The following is a 24,137-nucleotide window of genomic DNA, read 5'->3' on the forward strand; positions in this document are numbered from 1 at the left end:
AAGACTTCTTAACTGGAGACAAGGTCGAAGCCCTTGCAGATCTTCTGAAGAAGGAAACCACAGCAGGGCAAAAGCTTAGTCCGTTCCACTGCCCATAGACAGAAGCAGCAACTGCAGGTCCACCCAGCAAAGCAATAGACAACAAAGTGGGGCAAGCACACCTCTTGTCAGCTCTTCAGTTCTTCGTCTTGACAGGGTCCTCTTAGTCCAAAAGCAAGCTAAATCTCTGGGGTTTTAGGTCTAATATTTACACCCCTTTTTCCATTTGAAGTCTTTGTTCAAAAAGTCTCTGTTGCTCAGTAAAAACAGTTCTATCTTCACTATAAGAGGTGGGGACAGCATTGTGCAGAGCAGACACAGACTATTCAGGTGTGAGTGACAACTCCTCCCACTCTTCTAGCCCAGGTTGGCCCATCAGCATATATGCAGGGCACACCTCAGCTCCCTTTGTGTGAGTGTCTGGAGTCAATGCACAAACAGCTCCTGTCAGTCTAAAACCAAATGGTGAATCCACAAGCAGGCAGAGGCACACAGGTGGTTAAACAAGAAAATACCCACCTTCTAAAAGTGGCATTTTCAAACAAACAATTTAAAAACTATCTTTACTAAAAGGTGTTATTAGTTTCTGAGTTCAGAGAACCTAAACACAAAATCTCTGGCTGCTCCCAACTGAAAATTACACTTGTAAAATTTTACAAGGCAGCTCCAATGATAGCCTATGGCAGGGCTAGTCCTTGCACTAGTGAAGAATGAAATACACAGAATTTCACTATCAGGACATGTAAAACATACCAGTACATGTCCTACCTTTAACATACACTGCAATCTACCTATGGGGATTTCTTGGCCCTACCTTATGGGTGACTTACATGTACGAAAAGAGAGGGTTAGGTCCTGGCCAGTGGGTGCCCTTCCTAGGTTGATGTTGCAGTTTAAAAGACATTGCAGTGGCAGGTCTGAGACATATTTGAAAGGCTACTGATGTGGGTGGCACAATCAGTGCTGCAAAGCCACTATTAGCATTTGATTGACAGGCCCTTGGAACACACAGTGCACTTTACTAGGGACTTCGGAGTAAATCAAATGTGCCAATCATAGATTATTAATCAGAATTACAATTTACAGAGGGAGCACTTGCACTTTGGCACTGATTAGCAGTGGCAAACTGCCCAGACTACCTAAACCAGCAAAACCGAAATCTAGCACAAAGACAAACATACTAGAGGTAGAGTTAAAAAGTCCGCTGAAACCACGCCAAGAATGCCAGGTCTAACAGTATATTAGAGAGCATGCTTCTCCAACGAGTAGCTTGGGAGCTACTGGTTACTCTCCAGCCACCTATAAGTAGTTTTTTTGTGTGTATCCCAATTTAATAAGAAGTATTTGCTTGGTTGAATTAATATATGTATACCAAAAATTGAAAAGTGTGTGTTTGAGATATAAATGTGTTTAATTACAGAACTCAAAAGCTAATATTGTTACCTTGGTGCCAGGGGTATTGCAGCAATGGCAGTTAGTATTACCCATTATGCATTCTACAGCCTTTTTTTTTATAAAACTGCTGGAAACTGTTTCCGATGAACTCAGGTAATCAGTGCTGGTTATCTTGCATATATAATGTCCGATGTAGTCACTTTTCCTTCAAAAATATTGTTACTAGCTTGTGTTGATTTTCACTGATAATATGTAGTTCTTACAACAAGTTATACATACTCATGATATAGAGCCTCACGCCACATCCCCATCCCTAAACAATAAGTTGTATATAATAGTGATTATTATTTGTAATCTAATGTAAATCATGTTGATTTGAATTATGACCATAAGACCTGATAACTCAGAAATAAAGATTATCAGGAGAATTATCAAAATGTACTCCCAAAATGTAACCACATGCGCCCCTGATACCAGGATGCCAGGATGGATGAACCATCACAATAGAAAATATCAGTTTAGATAGGATTATGTCTGCACTCCTACAAATCAAAGATGAACTCCACACTGTCAAAAAGATGATTACTAGACAACCAATGCACTTCAGATATGCGTACACGGCTAGATCAAGTTACCCCCCTACTCAGCTCTCACACACCCCCAAGCATAATCGCCTCTCCTGGAACTCCATCCCATCCCCCAATCTCCCTTCCCGCCCTATCCGAAGGACCAACTCATTCTCGGAGAATGATATTCGCTCCCTCCTACTCTCCTACAATCCCCTTCTCATCATCCCTAGCGCCGCGACACACACGACCATCCGGGCTATTACCCCTAACCCACACAGATCCGCCACTCACAACAATAGAGGAATCATTGATAATAATCTTAGAAGAATCACACTCGATCCCACCCATTCTCTCACGACATCCCTTCTTCAATGCACCCTCCTGAACTGTAGATCGGCCGCTAGACACGCAGTAGATGTCGCCGACCTCATCATCTCTCATGAGCTTGACTTGATTGTGCTAACAGAGACATGGCTAACTGAATCCTCCTCACCCCTCTTGGACATTCTGGTACCACCTAACTATGACATCATCAGACTTGATAGAAGCAAAAAAACTGGGGGAGGAATAGCATGCATACACAGGAGCACCATCTCAGTAAATAGAGCCCTATCCCCCACATTCTCCTCTTGTGAATACATGTGCATCAACATCACCAGAGGTATGCTCCCTACACATCATATATCATCCACCTCGTGATAACCTTAGCTTCACTGAACACTTCATGGACATGGTCACAACAACAATTGGACATCAAAACACTCAAATATTCCTAAGCGACTTCAATCTCCATTGGAATGACATTAATGATTCAATGGTCAACAGTCTCAAAAACTTCATTGGCGCGCTTGACCTCTCCCAAATCTGCAACAGCCCCACACACAAAAAAGGTGCAATCCTGGACTTAATAATTTCCAAAAACAACTCCATTCAGCTTGAATCAATCCTTCCTAGTGATTGGTCAGACCACCACATCATTACTTTCTTCATCAGGGAAACAGTGAAACTTAACGCAGCCCAATCCACTAAACCAAAGATATGGAAAAGAGGCTTTAAAAAACTCAAGCACAACACTTTGCCCATCCACTCACATAAATCACTCCAGCCTCCGGATGGCCTTTCTTCCGTAAATGACCTCACCAACCATTACCTTAACGCAATGTCTACGGTTATTAATGAAGCTGGTCCTTTGCAACTAAAGAGAGTTCCCTCAAAAGACTCCAAACCCTGGTTCAATGACCTGCTGAACGATGACAGACGTGCTCTTAGAACTTCCGAATGCATTTGGAGATCAGTCTCATCTTCCAAGCACCTTAAAATTCTAAGGAGTAAGAGAAAGGATTATTACAGAAAGATCAAACGCACTAAAGCCAAGTTTTTCTCTCACCAATTAGATCAAGCAAGAAATCGTCCCCAAAAACTTTTTTAATTTATCAAATCACAATCTAAGGATGAACCTAAACAACTACAAGATACCTCGCGCACCCAACCCACATGTGACAAATTCTCTGCTTTCTTTAATCTAAAAAAACGAAAACATCAAGAGGGATCTCCTCAATGACCTTACAGTCTTACAGTCTTCACCTCACACCACAATCCCTCCCTCTCTTCCAACTCCGCCACAACAAACACCCCCAAAACTAAACTAAACAATGAGGCAGCCTGGTCCTCCTTCGCCACCTACACTGAAGAAGCAGTAGGCAAGATTCTTAGCACCCTCAAGCCTACCAATCATACCGCCGATCCTCTCCGCGCTAACGCAGTAAAAGATCTAACCCCTCTGATCCTGCCGCTCTGGACCAGGATCATCAACAGCTCTCTGCATCAAGGCTGCATCCCTGACATCCTCAACATTGGTCAAGTGACACCCATCCTAAAAAAAAACAGAGCTGACCCGATGGACCTTAACAACTATCGTCCTATCTCTAACAGCCCTACCCTAGCCAACCTCTTGGAAAAATGCGTTCTCCAACAACTGACAAAACACATTGACCACTTCAACCTCCTTGAAAATCACCAATCTGGCTTTAGAGCAGGGCATAGCACCGAATCAGCCATAACTCACATTATCGACGACGCGTTACACTCGACCAGAATGGATCATGCCTACTCATCTTATTAGACCTCTCCTCTGCCTTCAATACAGGCAAACACGAGAACCTGATTGACCTGCTGTATCTCAGAATGGGCCTATCAGGCTCGGTGCTCAATTTGTTTACCTCCTTTTTTCAAAACTGGACCTAAAAATTCAAGGTCAATAACTCCTTGTCCAAACCTGTACTAGTAACTCTGGGAGTCCCACAAGGGTCCGCACTATCCCCGACGCTATTCAATCTATTTATGGAACCTCTTACTGTCTTGCTGAAATCATCCAACGTCCAATTTCACATGTACGCAGATGATACATAACTCTACCTGAAGATTCATACTCCTAAAGATATCAAACTACTCACAAAACCCTGCTGAACACCCAATCATGGCTAGCGGAGAACCATCTCAAGCTTAACGCACTCAAAACTGAATTCCTATTTATAGCTCCACCCTCCAAAATACCCCTCCTCCAGTATTGGTTCAAACACCTCACGGCATTCAACGTTCAACCAACTATCATTGACTCAGCAAAATCTCTGGGTATAACCCTTGATTTCAACCTCAACATGCATAAACATATTGGCAACGCAACAAAAGGAGCACATTTCCAGATTAATATTTTAAGGAAGCTTAAACCCTTCCTACCAAAAAACTACTTCAAGACGGCAGTTCAAGCTCTATTTATCCCCAGCATCGAGTACGGAAGTGTCTCTCTTTGCGGCCTCCCCAAAGCTACAATAGCACCACTAAGAGCCACCATCAACGCTGCAGCTAGACTCATCACGGGCTCAAAAAAAAGGTCCCACATCTCCTCAGACTTAAAAGCCTTGAATTGGCTACCATGGGAAGCCAGAATTCACCTAAAAATAGCCTGCATGACCCACAAAGCCATTCTCCATAAAACACCCAGCTATCTCTCTCAGAAACTGTCTATCTCTGGGGTAAAAGATCCACAAGAAATGCAGAAAGCCTATTACTGAAGCCACACAGATTTAATAAGACGAAAACTTATAAACGCTCCTTCTCAGGGATGGCTCCTAGGATCTGGAACACACTACCCCCAGAAACCAGACTTATCACATCTACTGCATTGTTCAAAAAGGAAGTAAAGGCGATTCTCATGGAAAATTCACATGATCATCTAAGGATACCATGACTTATATAGGTGCAAACAGACAACCTACATGGCACTGATGCTCTCTCGGCCCGCACCTTTCTCTTTATTTTATTTTGCACAACATAGGATGCAGATTTGATCTACCTCTCTGGTTTGTTTTATGTTTGCACAATATGTACACGTATATTTGTATTTGGTATTGTGTTGTATAACTTTTTCCTTCACTGCCTGTAAAGCGCTCTGATATCCGCAAGGGTCTGGTTCGCGCTCTATAAAACTTTCAAATAAATAAATAAATAATGAATAAACATCCCATATATATTAGTCTAATTCTCCCTACTCGCCCTTTGGATTTCTATTCCTGTGCTGCCTGGTTGCTGAGCTGTGTAACACAGTACCCCATAGCTAGCTGCTGCAGACCTGGTGCTCTGCTGTGTGGTGACCCTTTGGGCAGAGTGACTCCAAGCATCTCCTGCCTCTTGTACTCCTCGCTATCTAATAACAGATTATATCGCCAATACATCACACCATCCTTATGGAGATGATGGGAGTAGTTTCATTTCGCAACACCGTACAGAAAATCTAGAGCGTATCGAGGGCGCATTAATTGAAAAGTTTTACTTCCAAGCCGTAGTTAATAATAAGAAGCATGGAAGTAGAAAACATGTGCTATTTTGCACCCAAAACAGAACTACCTATTCATTCTACACAAGCAGGGCAAACCCACGTTAAGTGAACGAACACATTTTAATATATGTTAATGGCTCATGCTTAAATTAATGTATATTAACATTAGAACAGAGAGTGGGTTTGTGTCGACTTAAAATGCTTCAAAAAAAGACAAGCACCTGTTTCCTTGTTATGTAATATCGTTATTTGGAGAGCCAAAGAGTACCTACATTTCTGGCAAATAATATTGTATTTTTGTTTATGAAGTACACACAGCTGAATGAAAACTGGCAAACATCAGCTTACGAAAGCATCTACTATTAACCAACGTTTACACAACATTGATGACCCAGTTTGCTTTGCAGGATGACTACCTTTATAGGAGTTACGCAATCATTAAAGGATTTACGGTTCAGTGTGCACCAAAGATATTTTCCAGGTTTTGTTGAAATAATAGAGTATGTACATTATATGGTAAACAACAGATTTTAACTATTTTTTTTCAATAAATAATTGTCAGATAATGTTTTTCTTACATTGACGGAAGACCGATCATCTCCAACTTTTTTGATGTTGACATTGCCCAAATGGAGAATGGCAGCCAGTACCTTAAAAACATCCATTTGAAAGTCCTCATTCAGGCCTAAAGAAAATCAAACTTTACATAATTAGATAACTTTTACTCCATGCTTAAAACAGACTCTGCATACCTAGTTGTAACATTAGTCTGCAGTTCAGCACTTTTTAAACATATTTGTTCTTTATTTGTCCACAATCTAAAATGAACAAGGATAAATAATGTTTGATAGAAGCAGTAAGGCACAATTCATTTGAAAATAATGTGTGAGGTATTTTGGCAAAATCACACAATAACCATGCACAAACTGGTCACTCTAGATAAACAGGTGGCACATGCATAGGCCTGCAAAGCCCATTAGCCCTTCAGGCTCCATGGGATGGGCTGAGCATTGAGGTTCTTGCCTTCATATGCACCCTGCGGGCAGTAGATGGCTTTGCGGACACTGGGAAGGCTTATATACTATTTTAATTCAGTACAAGAATACCTGGGAAAAAGTGCACCTTTCCTCAAAATTGTCCAGCAAGTTAATTTAAAAATCCCCCACATATTGTGACAAAGGGTTGAAATGCTGACATGTGTTATCACAGACAAGAGATGTGGGGGGGGGGGGGGGGGGTAGTTGAAGCTAAGAAAACATAGGAATACATAAATGAGGGATGCCAAGCCCCAACCTCACATATCTCACTTTCTGACCTTCCCCTTAATGTCATTAGCAGTTTGTCAAACCTTCATTGATTCTTTGCATGTCTCCCTCATCGGCATGCATCCAGAGGATATCCCTGCATTAGTCTTACACCCTGCATGATAAACCAAGCAATAGCAATGCCAATAGGTCTGGCCTATGAATAAAAGTAAATTTTGTGTCATTGAAGGGTCTAGGCACTCAAGTCATCATGCATGCACTCTTGTCGTGTAGTTCCTATATACCTTATACAGGATCTGGGCATTTGGATAACAAACTGTGGGATTGGTGGAAGACTGGTTCCGAGCACCCCCACCGGATATGTTAGTCTGTCTGTATCAGCTAGCTCACAGTGCCACTAGAATCTCCTCGTATCGGGGAGAGAATAGTTCTTGGCAACCTCAGAACATGACAACCCTGCTCCCTCAGAATCGTGGAAACAATATACTACCTTTCGCTCAGTCACTCGTGCTCACTTAGTTTGTCTCAGAGATACACAGAATAAACAGGCTGGACATTTCAATTAGATTTTATTGAATAGTTGTTATTCTAGTGTAGAATAGATGAGTTGTTACAACCATTAGAGAGTAGCAGAGATATATGATTAGCAGTACTACGAAGTAAAGGGATGGTACAGTTCTACCATTTTTCAGTAAATATGAATATATACGAGTACATAAAATACATGATAAAAAGAGCTTATCTATGATTCCCTGGGTTCCCCTGTTCCTCCTGGGGTATCTACTCTGCCTCCCGAACCCACTCATAATAGCATGCCTAGCTCCGTAACTAAACTTGCTGCTTGGTTACCCTTTGACGATACATCCTTTGCTCTCTGTCTGGAAAGTATTAAATCGGGCTCCCCGCGCGACCCTCTGCCGACTAAGATTCTGAAACAACTTGGTCTGGACTCCCTTTGTGTTTTGAAGGAGCTTCTTAACTCTTCTTTGAGAGAAGCTTTTGTCCCACCGGAGTGGAAATTACAGGCCTATCTCCCTTTTGCCTATCCTCTCCAAGATTTTAGAAAGGCATATTAACACACAGCTTACTCATTATGTGGAAAGCTCGGGCTTCTTACATCTGTCTCAATCAGGCTTTAGGGCTAATCACTCCACTGAAACAACGCTTTTAGGAGTTACCGAGAGATTGCGTCACTGTATTGATCGCGGAGAAACATCTGCACTCATATTACTTGACTTGAGTGCGGCTTTCGATACGGTATCACATTCCACCCTTCTCGCATCACTTCGGTCTCTGGGAGTTGAGGGTCCTGCTTTGTCTTGGGTGGCTACCTTTTTAAGTAGCCGCACTTTCCATGTCTTTTCTGCGAAAGCCTCTTCCAAAATTTGCTTTTCAGCATACGGTGTACCCCAGGGGTCTATCCTGAGTCCTTTACTGTTTAATATCTACGTTAAACTATTATTTTAACTACACTATTGTGGAGGAAGCTGGTCTTACTTTATTCTCGTGCGCTGACGATACGCAAATCATTTTTTCCCTTTCTAAAGTGAAAGATGGCAACATCTCAGTTCTTAAACAAGGACTGATTAATAATAATAATAATAATAATAATAAAACCATTTATTAAGCGCCTGGTTACACTAACAGTGTGTCCCCGCGCTGTAGAATCACCTCACAAAACCCTCAAACCAGCCAAAGCAGTGAAATCTCCAACACAACATATAACATTAATCAGTAGGGAAAAGATGCGTCTTAAGTTTCATGCGGAATCTCCTCTCGGAAGGTTCCATCCGCAATTCAAGGGGCAGTCTATTCCAGTAGGAGGCTGCTAGATAGCAAAATGAGCGGCCGCCCATTTTGGCTTTGAAAATGCGAGGGACTGAAAACAGCATGCTGCCCAGTGATCTTAAATGACGTTTCGGGCGGTAGATGTTAAGAAGCTTGTTCAGATAAGGAGGACCTTTCCCTTGTGCAATTCGATGGGAAATGCACATGGCCTTAAAGAGTATACGCTCCTTTATAGGAAGCCAGTGCAATTTAGATAAAGCATCTTTCCCTGAAGCTCTACGGGGGAGGTTGAGGTCTAGGCGGGCAGCCATATTCTGGACTCTTTGTAGTTGTCTCAAGCCTTTTTGGCTCAGCCCTATAAGAAGGGCATTGCCATAGTCAAGATGGGGGGTGACTAAGGCATGTACAAGAGTTTTCCTAGAGCTCATCGGTACAAGGTCCAGAACTTTACGCAGGATTTTAAGAACTGCGTAACATTTGCCCGTAACCTTTTCAATATGCTTCACATACGAAAGTTTGGTATCCAGTAACATTCCTAGATTTCTGGCTGAATTCGTAGGAACAGGGGTCTGGCCAAGTTCTGCAGGCCACCAGTCTGATGACCACACTGAATGAACCTTTCCAACGAGTAATACTTCGGTCTTGTCTCCATTAAGACGCAGACAATTACCATTCATCCAACTCGCTACAGCTGAAAGACAGGCTGAAAAGTTGGTTGCTGTCTCTTCACCGTCTTGACTGAGTGTAATCATTAGTTGCGTATCGTCGGCGTAGGTTATAATATTAACACCAAAGGACTCAACTATACGTGCAAGGGGTTCCATATACAGATTGAACAAAGTAGGGCTCAAACTTGAGCCCTGTGGAACCCCGTGCTTTAGCTGTCTGGGAGTGGACTTGAATGGCGGACAGTGGATTTGGAAATTTCTGTTTTCCAAAAATGACTTTAGCCACTCATATGCATCTCCTTCAACTCCGATCTCAGATAGACGTGACAGCAGCGTGGAGTGTGACACAGTATCAAAAGCTGCGCTTAAGTCGAGTAACACAAGCGCTGCTGTCTGGCCTTTGTCGGCTATTTGCCTTAGTAGTTCAGTAGAGTAAAGGACTGCCGATTCAGTGGAGTATTGAGCTCTGAAGCCTGATTGAGTAGGGTGAAGGAATTGGCCTTGCTCCAGATAATCCATGAGCTGCATGTTCACAATTTTTTCTGCCACTTTCATACAGAATGGCAACAGAGAAATTGGGCGTAGGTTCTGAAGTTGAGACATATTCAGGTTAGCTTTCTTTTTCAATGGAATCACCTGAGCTCTTTTCCAAGGTTCAGGTACTAGCTTTTCAAGGAAGGAGAGAGAGATAAGATGACTTATGTGCCCTAATAACACATCTGTGATGTCGGTGAAGCATTTAGGGGGAGCAGCATCATTCGGTGAGCCTGATTTCACACTATTGACAATGCGAAGCATTGACTGACGGTCAGGCAACGCAAAACTATTTAATCGCATAGTTCTATCCGGGCAATTGTCTATCATGTTCCCCTGTATAGGACACACAGGTACTTTATTGAATGAAGCATGTATTATGTCTACTTTGTTTATGAAATGGTCTGCAATGGAGTTACATAGTTCATCAGACAGCGTATCGTGGGCCAATAGTCTATTAGGAACCGTTATTTCTTTGTATATGGCAAAGAGTTCTTTAGCAGGATTGTTTGCGTTCGAAATTCTGTCGTTGAAACATTTACTCTTTGCTGATCTGATCAATTTGGAGTATTTACTTAATTCAGTTTTGTAAAGTTGTTTACTCTCTGTATTATATTCTCTTCTCCAGAGGCGTTCCAACCTTTTGCATGTGGCTTTGGCCCTTTTTAGTTCGACAGTAAACCAAGGAGCCGTTTTATTACTTCTGACTGGGATTTTCGTAGTCCAAGGAGCAACTTTATCCAAAGCCTTTTCCGTCCATTCTTCATAATCCGCCCAACTTTTGGATAGATTGTCATACAAGGGAGGGGGATTTTCCAGTAGGGCCAACTTATAAGCTTCTTGCGTAAATCTCTTCCAGTTCCTGCGCCTATAAGACAGGAATGAAGGAGACTTCGTAGTGTTAAGGACGTGAGAGATTTCAAAGAGAATAAGCTTATGGTCTGACCAAGGAATTGTGATAGGAGGAGCGGTTTGAATGGAATTCCAGTTAGCAAAGAGAGGGTCGAGTAAGTGGCCTGATTGATGTGTAGGTATCATAGATTGGGGTTCTAACATCAGGGATTTGAGTGCCCCTAGGAGAGCTTGTGCTTGTGATTAAGATCCCTGAGTGGATGCGCAGTAATTTTCTAAAACTTAATGGAGATAAGGCCGAGGTAGTCAACCTGGGCAAAGGGAGAGATTTATGGGGCCCTCAACACTGGCCTAAAGAAATGGGCTTTACTCCCAAACCTGTCGCCCAGGTTCGCAACCTCGGATTTCTCATTGATGAGAATTTTACTATGCGGCAGCAGGTAGTAAAGGTGGCTTCTATCTGCTTTGCTATTTTACGATGGCTCCACAAAATCCTCTGGATGCTCCCTGTCTCTACAAAGAGGAAGGTGGTACAGGCGTTAGTTGTTTCCTGCCTGGACTATAGTAACATCCTTTATTTAGGAGCTGATCAAGAAACTTTAAAAAAACATCAGGTTGTGCAGAATGCGGCCGCACGACTCCTATGTCATGTTCCACGGAGAGCCTCCACCTCTCAATCACTCTATGATCTTAGGATTGCCAGACGAATGAAGTTCAAGGCTCTCTGCTACATATTTAAGATTAAACAAGGCACGGCTCCTATATACCTACAAGAACTCATTCAGGCCTATCATCCTACTCGTTCCCTTAGATCTTCTGGTAAAGGTGTTTTTGTGATTCCAAGATTTAGGTTGGTGAAGATAGGCGGCCGCTTATTTTCCCATATGGGTCCTAAGTTCTGGAATGCCCTGCCTGTTGTTTTAAAAACTGAAACCAATCTTTCTCGTTTCTGCAAAGGACTCAAAACTTGGCTCGTTTGGCAATGATTTATGGTTGCTCTCTCTTCCCTCTTTTATTCTGTCCCTTGGCGCCGGGAAACCCACTGCGGGTAGCTGTGCGCCTTATAAGTTAAATAAATAATAATAATAATAATAGTCCTATCATGCCTCCCTAACTAGATGTACCTAAATGTACCTAGTATCTATGTAAGTGTTATGCCAAGAATCCCTTTAGGATCTAGTCAACCTCATTACCTGAGAATGAGAGAATGTAGTACCCCGTCCTGGTCTCGAGTTGGACACCCTGTGAAGGATGATAGACCACTGCGAGATGGAGTGTCTGCATGCAGGAATCTCAGCGTCACTGGTCAGTGTTTCAGCCGTGAAGTCTCAGTCTCCTCTGTCTTTCTTAGCAAGACATGATGTATATACCCATAGGTCTCCCCAGGGGTCCTACCTTGCTGTGTTACTGTGTCGGCCTAGAGGATGACATCAGGCCTGAACTTTATACAGAAATATTATACAGGAGATGGTAGTCATGCTGTGTTTCCAAGAAACCTCATGCATAATGTATGAGATTCGAGCTAGGGAAAACCCGCGTTCTGAATGCAGTGTCGTATCTAGGTAAAAGGAGAGTGCCTAAGATCCGTTTTGTAAGTAATGTAGGGAAGAATATAAGTGAAAGGTTGCGATGTTACATGCGCCTATATGGAATATAACACTCTATCAATCACATTTGCATTCATGCATCTATTCGTCAATCCACGGACACAATCAAGCATTCGCCCTCTGGAATAACCACAAAAAACACATAAAAACTCACCAACATATGCAAGATAAGTTAAAAGAATACAAGTTGAAAAGCTACCTTCTAAACACAAGCATGTTTTTGCAATAACATAACTAAACATAGCAATGGGTGTCCGCCTTGCAAAGATATTGTAAATGGCCTATCATTATTTTGAATTTCAAGCATGGCCACCAAATTAAGAAAGAACATGTTGGATATTTTAGAATGGTAAAAGAATGATACACTATGGACTACAGTCTTCCATAATAGTCTCCTGGTTTAGGGAAAGGGGTCACATGGGATGTGGTGCACTGTAATTATATGAGTGGCAAGCAAGCCACCCTTTAGCACTGTTCAGAGAGCTGTATTATCCTTTTAATAAACATTAAAATAAAAAGAGGAGAATCAAAGAAATGAAAAGGGAACTAAAAAAGAAGAAAATTAAAGGACTGGACAACCCACCCTGACACTGAAGCACACTAATTTTCAGGTGGATGTACACAAGCACTCATTAACCTACCCAAAAGGCAGCCATCAGGTGTACCATAATAAAATAACAAGCATGTACAACAAATTGATATTAAAACAATAAAAACATCTTACTAATAGAGGTTAATAAGGATTAATTTAAATCTTCTATTCCCACAGTTTCTTCAGATGGGTCACCAACAACAAACCCCTTTGCTTATACGGTAATCTGTGAGATTTCATGTAACAAAATATCTACCCACAGGCTTTAGGGCAGTCTAATAAAAAAACACTCTTAAAAAAAACCTATGTGCTTTAAAGCATGCTTTTAAAAGAAAAGTAAGGCTGACCTCCTTCCTTTGTCATAAATGTTCATTTTAAACAGTTCACACCTATAGAATCTGACATAACTTTTCCCAGTGAACCGATAAGGCCTCCAGCCTTTATCAATGGTTTAACATTTCGTACAATCCAGTCTCCCTGAAGTGCTCATAACTAGCATTCATTTATAAAATTAGAAATATATCAAAACAATTAATTTGTCAAAACTACACATTTCCTCTCAACAGGACTTAAAAAAATCATCACATTGAAATTCTACTCCCAGGGTTGGTCAGAGAGGGTGACCAAACATTTGCCCACCATGGCAATCTGCAAGACTGAATGTAATCTAATACCTTTCTATGGCCTGTAACATAATGTGATAACAATCCATTGTTAGAGAGCTATTGTATTTACCATATGCTTTATGTAATGCAAATGTAATAACTTTTCCTTTTGAACAGGCCAGATCTGACATACCATTTTCCTGTATGGCATTCAAGCTTTTGGCTGTCATCATTGGCTTGTCGCCATAACCAACTCAGGGCTACAATAGAGATCATAAGCTTTTCTAAAAGACAAATATAACGCATAAAGCCAAACAATTGCAAATGTAAAAGAAATTACAGTTGGCAAAGCAAAATACTATCTCTCCTAACCGGTATTAACAATGTACTGCAAATCTTCAATATTCATGATTTGTTCGAGGGGACAAAGAACACTAAAACCCTTGCCTATTAAGAACATCTAAGAGATTCCATGAAACAAAACTACCTATCTGTAGGCTTTAAATCAGAGTAATCACAATCCACCCCAAAAATGGCAATTGTGCGCAGTAGAGAAATGACCAATTTGAAATAAGTTCTTTCCATATTTGTTCACTAGAGGGCATGTGGAAGAATTGTTTTGTTGAGAGGACTAACCGTTTGATTATGGACAATTTGCAACTTTCATTTGCTAATGGATTGTCAAGGTCTGATGAGCTTAAAAAATTGATTTGGTCTTACAAAGTAATACCACATTCTGTGACAGGAGTATCACCGTTTGTTTCCCTTAAGGGGCGAGAACCAGGAGTGAAAGAAGTACCAGGTTGGTTGAAGGACAAAGATTGTGTGAGGGTGGATCGGGAAAGAATTGAGAAGGATGTTACTGATCAACAAGCTGGTCTTGCTTGTCGTTATAATTGCTTGAGAGGAGTAAAATCTCCTAATATTCAATCTGGTGACTGGGTGGTTGTCAAGCGTGGTGGTGTGGTGTTAGAAGGTGAAAGTAAATTTTCCAAACCCATTCAGGTGAGAAGTGTAAAAAAAAGTGTAGCAATTTTGGAAGATGGTTCTGTTTGGAGTTTTGGAAATATTTCAAAATGTTGAGCTCCTCAGTCACTCCTGACTGATTGATTTCTTCTTTCATCTTTGTAAATTTTTAGACATTATCAATACTTATGTGTAACAGTTATTTCTTTGTATTGTTTTGTGATGTGTAATGTGTAAGGGGGAGATGTGTGGAGTTCTCTGCTTTAGAATGTTTATAGGTTGCTAGGGAATTTGGAATGTTATGATTGAAGTACTGTGAGAGATAGAGCTGGTAATTGATGGGAGATGAAGTTGAACGTACCTGCTCACAACCCACAATAAAGGAATGTACTTTATCATTTGTTTGGAGTACATCTTTACACATACATCCCACAATTAAAAAATGATCTCCCTTGAGGACTCTTTACCACCTTATGTTCTATCTTCCAGTTGGTAGGTTTTACACATAAGTCACTATTGGTAAATTACTGGCAACCCTGATGAATCAATTGTGCAACTGCTACTACAGAGCCCATCTTATCCATACTTCCGAGTTCTGACTTTGTATCCTGATTTGATTGTGATTGTTTTGCTTCACTTTTTAAATTCAATTGTACATATTTAGAAAATAAGTAGACATCCTTTATTTATTTATGTCATTGCTCTGTCACACTCCAAACGCTAATCTACTTTTTATCAGGACATATGTGTAACTTACAACAACTAAGTCTTGAGACTTTTTTGAAACCCTTAAAAGTCAGAAATCTTGTTAAATTGTAAGTGGAAACCCATGAAGAGTATATAAACAACTTTTGAGACAAGCTTTATCCGTCCTCTAAGGTTATAAAGAGGTTTCAGTTCTGGTTCATATTTCTGACTTATACCCATCTTTCACCTACATCATGATGTGTCAGCTAAGCAACATTTAAAAACACTTTTCAAATATGTTGCTACCCTTATTCTGAGCTACTCCCCCCTTTAAGTCTCTTTTTAATGCCTTAATTTACCTCCTACTCATGATGTAGTTATCCGCTCACATCTCTCCTACACTCAGTTTTCTCGGACTTCTATTTCATATCTGTCTCACAGTTCCTCATTGTTTCATATTCATGGCCTCGCCTGAGTCTTTCACGCCCCTGTCCTCACTACATTTCTGTACCTCCTCAATTACCCCAAACTGCTCTCTATAATTTTCATGTTCAACATTTCTTCTTCTCCTTTCCATTTACCTCTGGCAGGTGGTGCCCAAATGTTCCTCACTCAATCCGCATCAAGGCACACAACTACAAAGTGGCGCTACGTCATGCATGTCACTAATGCAGTGCAATGCACTTTGCTCACCCTTTACATGTCACAACTTTATAACAGATACATAATTTGAAAGTGCATTTAATACATGATTCTTTTGTGGTCCAACAATATTAAAATAAGTGTTGTATTTTGCATTATAACTACAGTGCATTTACTGTAGGACTAGTGAATTTACTCAAACTTTGTGTTCAATTGTATTACAAGAGAAATTAAATACCATCCTTACTTAGTAGATATGCACTTACAATAAAGATGAAATTTGACTAGCATAATGTGTTTCTTAATACATTGAATAACGTTTACTGTTTAGATAACTGAATAAGGACCATCCTCACATATGAAGAATGTGATTACACTAGAAAAATATAAAGAGTTTATATAATGTGTGCATTAATATTTCATATACTTCATTTAAATATAGATCTTGGCCATACATACACATGATTATTCAAAGGATTTACTGTATACTTTACGTAACATGAACCTGATTCACTGATCATTTATTTTCGTTGGTGTTTAAATGTGCACAGGCATATTAAATATGAACTGATACTTTCAGTTGATAATTTAGACCTATAATTTTTCCAGCAACATAATTGAAGGTTTTCATTTTCTTCTAACACGATATTTCCTGCAGGTATTCACACAAATTGTTAGTTGTAGAACAGATACATGACTGTACTAGCGATAAAGATCCTTAGAAGAAGACCTTGACAAAAGAACTTGGAGAGCCAGAGTGCTAATTGAAAGGCCTATTCAGCAATGTTTCAACCTGGCTTGTGCGTGCCTAGACTATGCTATTCCCGTGTTTGGTGTTGGATTTTTGGAAATTGTTCCAGTCTACAACGTGAGAAGTGTAGAAAGACAAAAGAGCCCTGATGATGTGTGCAAAGGGGTGTTGCCCAAGAAGACTATTGTGTGTTATAACTTAGTGTTATAATTTAGTGTTCACACCATTGTAGATTCAGATTATTGCAGATGCCTTTACAGATCCCTTCAGAGCCTTTCCCCTGAATGCTTAGAGCACTTTTCCTTGGACTTTGAGAGGTTTAGACCTCCATGCTTTCCTCAATTCTTTGCTTTGTGTGGCTTAGGCGAACACTCACATGCGTGACCCAAGAAGACTTTTGACCAAGCTTCTGAAATGCTGATAACTTCCTACTTATTTTTTCCTCGCCTAGTTCTTGTTTCCATTATGGAAATTCCTGATTTTTGAGATCCTTTAGATTTTTAGAACCATCCTTTGGCTGGAACTCTATTTTAGGTGATTTAGATTAACTCATGCATAGACAACAAAACTTGCAACTCTTTTCTGACCATCAGATATCCCTATTGATCTTTTGTATTGCTGTGACCGAAAATAATGTTTGCCTAATATTGGTCCACCTCAATTCCTTCCATAGGTTGGGCCTGCCTGTTACTCTGTACCTTTATAGCATGGTGTTAAGCGTTGTTTATCTTAATTTGATTTTGAATTCGTAATAAACCTTCTTCACCCCTAGTTAAATATACCTGGTCTTCATTGTGTAGCCAAATAGACTTCACTGTTAATTGATATTGCTTGAGGCTACACTAACTCTCCTCACCCCTCGGTGTGGATAAGAAAGGTGCATCGGACGAGGATATATGTTAAGAGAGTTGGCCAATACACTGTATCATCACTTTCAATTTGAGAATTCTACTTCATTTTAACATTGTATCTCTGTGCTTTACATGCCAGATTATCTGAAAGACATGCTGTCTTTTGCCAGCTATGAACTCATCCGAACTGAGGATAATGTTTTACAGTAGCCATCAAATCTATTTCTTTACTTTGGACCCCATTCATAAAGCATCCCATAAGTACATGCATTATACACATAGAGATTGTGATCTAAACAGCTAATAACCGCACACAGAGCATGTACTGGCAAAGCAAATGTGTTTAGGTTTTTGTAAAGGAGTTTGACAATGGCTGGCGGACCTCCAAAAAAGTCAGTAGTCAAAACTAAAAGTGTGACGTGAGCCCTTTATCACACCCACTTCAAAGCACATCTTTTTTTACTTGTTTTTCCTCATCACTTCCCTATTTATCAGAAATTATACCCTCTAGGCTGTACTTTATTTCCTTTAACCTATTTGAAATGAACAGAACCATTTATACCTCTATATGTAGCACTTTGGTCATTGATGTAGCTAGACCTTTTGCTGTCCGTGGCAGTCGGGACAATTGCAGCCCGCGACGACTGCAGGTGAGAGTGGGGGTGAGGGAGGTGTGATGACAGTCCCTGTGTCTGCTGCCCATCAAAGGCCACAGGTAAGATGGGGCGTCCGCCAAACCCCAAACGTGTGCCCCCTCCCCCTTGCTACGCCATTTATTTGGTGAAAATGCTTAATTTTTAAACATAGATGAAAAATGTATTATCTTGAATGCAGCTAGGACTTAGCACAAACACATTCCTTATTAAATGGGGTAAAAAGAATTTAGAGACATGGGCGCTACGAGTTTAAGGAATAAGCATGACATTTTTGTACAGAAAGTAAACGGTTGTGCCACTCACCCAGCAATCTGAATGTATTTTGAGTTTCTTTCATATCAGCTTTATCGTCAACACCTTCGATAGTTGTATTTCCACCCAGTTTGGTATAATTAAATTCATTGGCACTCACTAGAGATGAAAAAATATTTTAGCAAACACATCTTACAAGTAGATGATCAGCCATTTTATCTAAAGAATCAGACGTACCCAGGTGTAGATTCTTAAATTCTTGCAGGGATGCACATGCACAAAGCTGGTAGAATATATGGTAGTTCCTCTCATTTTCTGACTAAAGAAAATTTTACAAAATATAAGAAAACATTAAAAATGTAACGTTAAACATGTTAGTGTAAACAAAATAAAAATGCATTATTGGTTGAACAAAGAATCAAGACACTCATTTGTAAGTAAGCATTACATCTAAAATAATAGCTTAAATAAAGATTTACGGTGAAAAGCTGCAAACTCAATTTGAGGATTGCAGCCTTTCCTGCAACAGATCCACTTACAGCTCCAAAACTGCTACAACATTTGCTGCCCATAACAAAACCGTATTGCCTAATAATGTTTGAGTTGCACTTGACAGAAAACTACTTGTGAATGACAAAGAGCCATAGAATGTTCTTGAAAAACGGTTGCAACCACACAGCAAACACACAGCAACCACACAGGTGTGCTATTCAGGACTTATTTCTTTCACTGAAGAGCTTCCATTGTTCTTAATAAGAAGTCAGTTGCTGCAGCTAATTTGACGGGGGTGGGCCAGGCACAAACATACTCACACCCATGCATTCACACATGTGCACACATACACCCACCATTCACAAGCCCATACACATGCACACACTCATTCACAGCAAGCAGGCACAGATACACGTACATTAATAAAGGCACTAAACTTAAAAAACAAAAAATTACTTACCATAAGCGATGATCTTTGGTGAAGGAAGGGAAGCCTCACTGGTTCTTGGGGGATTAGGACTGTGGCCTCCTCTCTTGTTAAGGGTCAATCAATAAGAGGAGGCGGCAGTCCCTTACTTGTCACAGAATGGCATGGGGTCAGAGCCGGACAGGCACCGGGCAATCCCTTGGTGGGCCGCAAGGGTAGGGGCCGGTTTTGGCACCCCTGGGGACCGTTTTTGTTACAGGGCCGTTTTTGCAGCAAAACTGCAAAATCGGCCCTGTAATAAAATCGTCCGAAAACCGGCCCTGGCAAAGAGCACGGTCGCACCCCCAACCCCGCCAGGGCTGGTTTCGGCTCCCAGTCTGGCCCGGGATGGGTTCAGTGAGAATGCTGACAGAACCCCACTCTGCGACAAGTGTCACTTATAGACAGTCAGCCCAGTGCGCTGCAGGGCTTAAAAGAGAAGCATCCTCTATCTATGATGCGCCCCCTTGTAATGCAGGGGGAGGCCCTTCAAGCACTTTGCAGCGCTGAGAGGGTTACGCCTACATGGCTCTGAAATCTTCAACGCCACAAAGTTCAAGCCAGGCGTCTGTGTTTTTAGAGCATGTAAAGCACACAGCTGCCTGACCTGTACATGAACAGTGTCTGTTAGGCTGTCATTTGCTCAGCCTGACAGACACTCTTCATGTTGGCAAAATGGTTGGGGTGCAGGGCCCCTCTACCCTTAAGGACAGGCCAACACTGTATCAAATGCAGAGTTTCGCAGTACACTATCCATCAATGTACATATTCTTATTTATCCAGATCCCTATGCAAATTAGAAAAAAAATGCTGTTCTACGAGTGTGCAAATACCTTAGCAAGTATTACTGAAGCATGTCGGAATAGCAAAAGACATTCAAGTGTTATTAGACCAACAGCAAGAACACAGTTCTAAAAGGGTATTAAAATTCTTTCTTCTACAATGGTTCTGCTATGACATTACTGGGTTTAAGCAACCATAATAGTAATTGATAGTAGGCCACACTACAGCATGGCCCCGGTATTTGGGGGGGGAGCATGTATGTCGGTTGCGAGACAATGGTTTTACAAGTCACTGGCAGACAGCAGCTGAAAACAGGAAGTCCAGCCAGAAGAGCGGGGCCAAGCCAAGTCAAGTCAAGATATCTTTATTCGACTCATTTACAAGTCATACAAAGTATTTAAAACACAATTCATACACAAATTTAAAACATTTCGTATATATTGACATATGACACTAAAAAGCCCTCTTCGCTGCAATGAATCTAGGCATACAAAAAGATAAAAGAGAAAATGGAACTAACTAGAATACTTTTTTATCCTTGCAGCCGCTACCAAGAAATTAGCTATGCAGAAAGTAACGTGAATGTTGGGCAGGGATTGTAAAAAAAGCAGAGCCGGCCTCACTTGTGTGAAACCGCTCGCCTTCAGGAGTGGTACCAGATATTTTTTTTCCTCGGCTCTGCATAAAACCGACAAAACATGACAAAATGCATAGTATCTTGTACTGACGAATCATCGCAGCTGCATGGTAATGCTAGTTCCGGTTTTTCCCATTTATTAAAAGTACCTAAATAAAAATGTAACAAATTAAACCTCAGTTTAGTTAAAAGGAACCTATGAAACGGGATTGTAACACACCCAAGATAAGGTGCCAAGGAAAGAGAATTAATGAGTAAATAATGGCACCTCACTAACGGTTTCATTAATTCCTTCTCTTCACGGGACGCTCTTGCCCTTGCCATAAAATTGTTTTTTACCAAGTCAACGTCTTGTGCCTTAATGTCTTGAGGAGAAGTGAAGAGCTCTGGTCGTCCCAATTCAGTAAACGCCTTCAGCAAATAGGCCAGCCACGGGATCTTTTTAAAGTGGTCCAGGGATAAGACATCGGATATAATCCTGTGGTTAAGTGGCAGATCTTCATTAAGCCATGTCTTTAACCAAAAGATCAGGGGGGCCATATTCAACCCATCAGTAAGGTAGTCCAAGCCCACCTCCCTATGTATGGAATAGGTAGGTGTCCATTGTGGCAAGGAAAGGAGTGACCTTATAAATCTGTTCTCGGCTCTCTGGATAGGTTCCAAGTTTACATAGCCCCATAAAGGTGAACCATATGACGCCAGGGATACAGATTTGCTCCTATATATTTTTAATAATGCTTCCATAGGCCTGGCACCTAACCTACCCGCAAAGCCCATAAGGGCAGATGACGATCTCGAGACCGCCAGCTTCTTTGCCCTCACCTGAGGGCCCCATGTTCCTCTTTCATCGAATAGGACCCCCAGGTAGGGAAAAGTGGAAACCCTAGATACCGTGTCCCCTCTGCAGCTAAAAGATTTTATAGTCTTTTGCGGCTTTCTTTGCCCACTACCATTGTATGTGACTTGCTGGTGTTAATTTTCAGATCGAGCTGTTCCATGAATTGGCCAAAGGCGTTCAAGAGGCGTTGAAGACCAGTACCCGTGCGAGCAATTAGCACGGCATCGTCCGCGTACAGGAGCGCTGGAATTTTGGCCGCACCTGCACGCGGGATGTCGACTTCCCTCTCTTCCAGGAAAGTACCCAAGCCATTGATATAGATAATGAAAAGCAAAGGGGCCAATATGCATCCCTGTCTTACACCTTTCAAAGATTTAAAACGAGACGTACACCTGCCCTCGTTAGTGACCCGTACGGCCGCAAAAAGTTCCTGATGCAGGGAGGCCACAAACCTCACCAGGGCCTCCTCAATCCCCATCGCCAGCAGAATTTTCCATAGCTTGGACCTGTTAACCAGGTCGAAGGCCGAGGAGAGGTCCATGAATGCTAAATACAAGGACCCCTCCTTGGCCACCGTATACTTCGAAATGAGCAGATGTAGGTTGGAGCACTGTTCAATGGTGCCCTTCCTTTCTCTAAACCCATACTGGATTTCAGACAACCCTCCGCAACTCTCAACACTATCCCTCAGCCTGGACAGAAGCACTCTACCTAAAATCTTTACAAAAGAATCCAAAAGGGATATGGGCCTGTAACACCCCGGATCGTCCCGCTGTCCCTTTTTAAAAATAGGCACAATGGTAGAGATGTCCCAGGAAGATGGTGCATGGTTACTATTTACAGCAGTGAATACATTGGCCAGTACCTTTGCCCATAGTTTTGGTGAGTGTATAAAGAAATCGGCTGGCACCCGATCGGGGCCTGGGGCCTTATGCTTGGTTGTGGCTATAATAGCTTTCTCCACTTCAGGGCTATTGAACTGTAGTGGCGTGGCTTCTAGGATGGCTGGCAACGCGTCTTTGCTTGCCACATCATTATCCCCATACACGTTTTTAAAGTGGGTAAGCCACTTATCGTCAGGGATAACACAATCCATCGCCTCGTTATTTTGATCGGAAAAGAAAGGCTGTTTGATTATTTCCCAAAATTTATGGCTGTCCTTTCGGACTGCCACGGAGAGGAGGTTTTCCCAGGCTTCTCTTTTAATTGATTCTTTTCTAGTTCTTATTGCTAGCTTATAATTTTTCCTTAAGCTAGCGATCTCATCCTTTACCCTGGTTTTTTTTTTCAAGGCAGCCATCAACGATCTGTGTGCCTTTGAACATGCGGCGTCAAACCAGCGCGTCATATTAGGTACCCCCTTTTTAGGTTTAGTCAGGAGGTCCTGCGCTACCTGGCTACAGATTGACTCAAAAGCCCCTATAACCTCATTCCCCGGGGCGCTGGGGTTCTGGCAAACCTCCACCTGTTCCATAATTTTAGGGAATACTGCTGCATAAAAGTTGTCGGGGGCCACGTTAGCCCACTTAACTCTCCTGCCCTGATCAGAGGTACACAAAGTATGGTGAGACCTCGCTTTCCCCGGAATTGGTCCCATATGGTCTCCCCATGCGACTTCTAACAAAACGGGGTTGTGGTCACTGAAATGGGATGGTACAGTGCGATAAGCGATTGCTCTGTTTAAAATGCCTTGTGTGATGAAGATGTAGTCTATTATAGTTCCAGGATTAGTGCCAGTAAAAGTAACTGTTCTTGGGCCACCCTCTGGTTCGTACAGATTGAAATCTACCAATAGATCTTCTAGCTCTTCACCATCTGTTGTGTGTTCGAAGTGTGGGAGCTCGGGGCCTTCACCCCAATCCTGGTTAATTAGACTACAGGCTAGCATACAGGGATGAATATTAAAGTCACCTAATAATATATATTCTGTGTCGAATTGTAAGTTCTGACTGCCTGCCCTTAGTATAGCGTCTAAGGTAGCAATATTACTGCCCCTATCCTCCCTATTCTGTGAGTTATAAAAATTAATATATAAGGACCTTGTGGCGGGGTTAATAACTCTCTCTATAATAAGGATATTTTGAGATCCACTGCTGATCACTTGTAAGGTACCCTTCAAGGCCAAAGAGAACAGCATCAGCAGGCCACCCTTAGGTCTGCCTATACGGCTAGGGGTCGCCGCTATGGCAAAACTACTAAACCCATCCAACCAGCAACCTGCAGTTGTATCCCAAGTTTCCTGGAGGGCAATAATATTATGACCCGTAACAAAGCTTAACCACTCCTTATCATCCCGTTTGGCGTTAAGTCCAGCTACGTTCCAGCTTAGTATTTTACAAGTATCCGTGGTGTTCTTCACTGCAAGAT

At 41.6% G+C, this 24,137-nt stretch overlaps 1 protein-coding gene across 1 annotated transcript in view; it reads right to left on the bottom strand.

The window, feature by feature from the left end:
* The window catches only part of MYO5C (myosin VC), a 1,267,761-nt gene that overhangs the window by 926,715 nt on the left and 316,909 nt on the right, over positions 1-24,137 (bottom strand). The window contains exons 7-9 of the mRNA XM_078684841.1: positions 18,792-18,873; positions 18,606-18,713; positions 6,417-6,523 (exon numbers count right to left, since the gene is read on the bottom strand). Coding sequence (XP_078540967.1) covers positions 6,417-6,523; positions 18,606-18,713; positions 18,792-18,873 — 297 coding nt within the window. The remainder of the gene's footprint in view (positions 1-6,416; positions 6,524-18,605; positions 18,714-18,791; positions 18,874-24,137) is intronic.

Source organism: Lissotriton helveticus, chromosome 3_2 (assembly GCF_964261635.1).
Source record: "Lissotriton helveticus chromosome 3_2, aLisHel1.1, whole genome shotgun sequence".
NCBI classification, from domain to species: domain Eukaryota; kingdom Metazoa; phylum Chordata; class Amphibia; order Caudata; family Salamandridae; genus Lissotriton; species Lissotriton helveticus.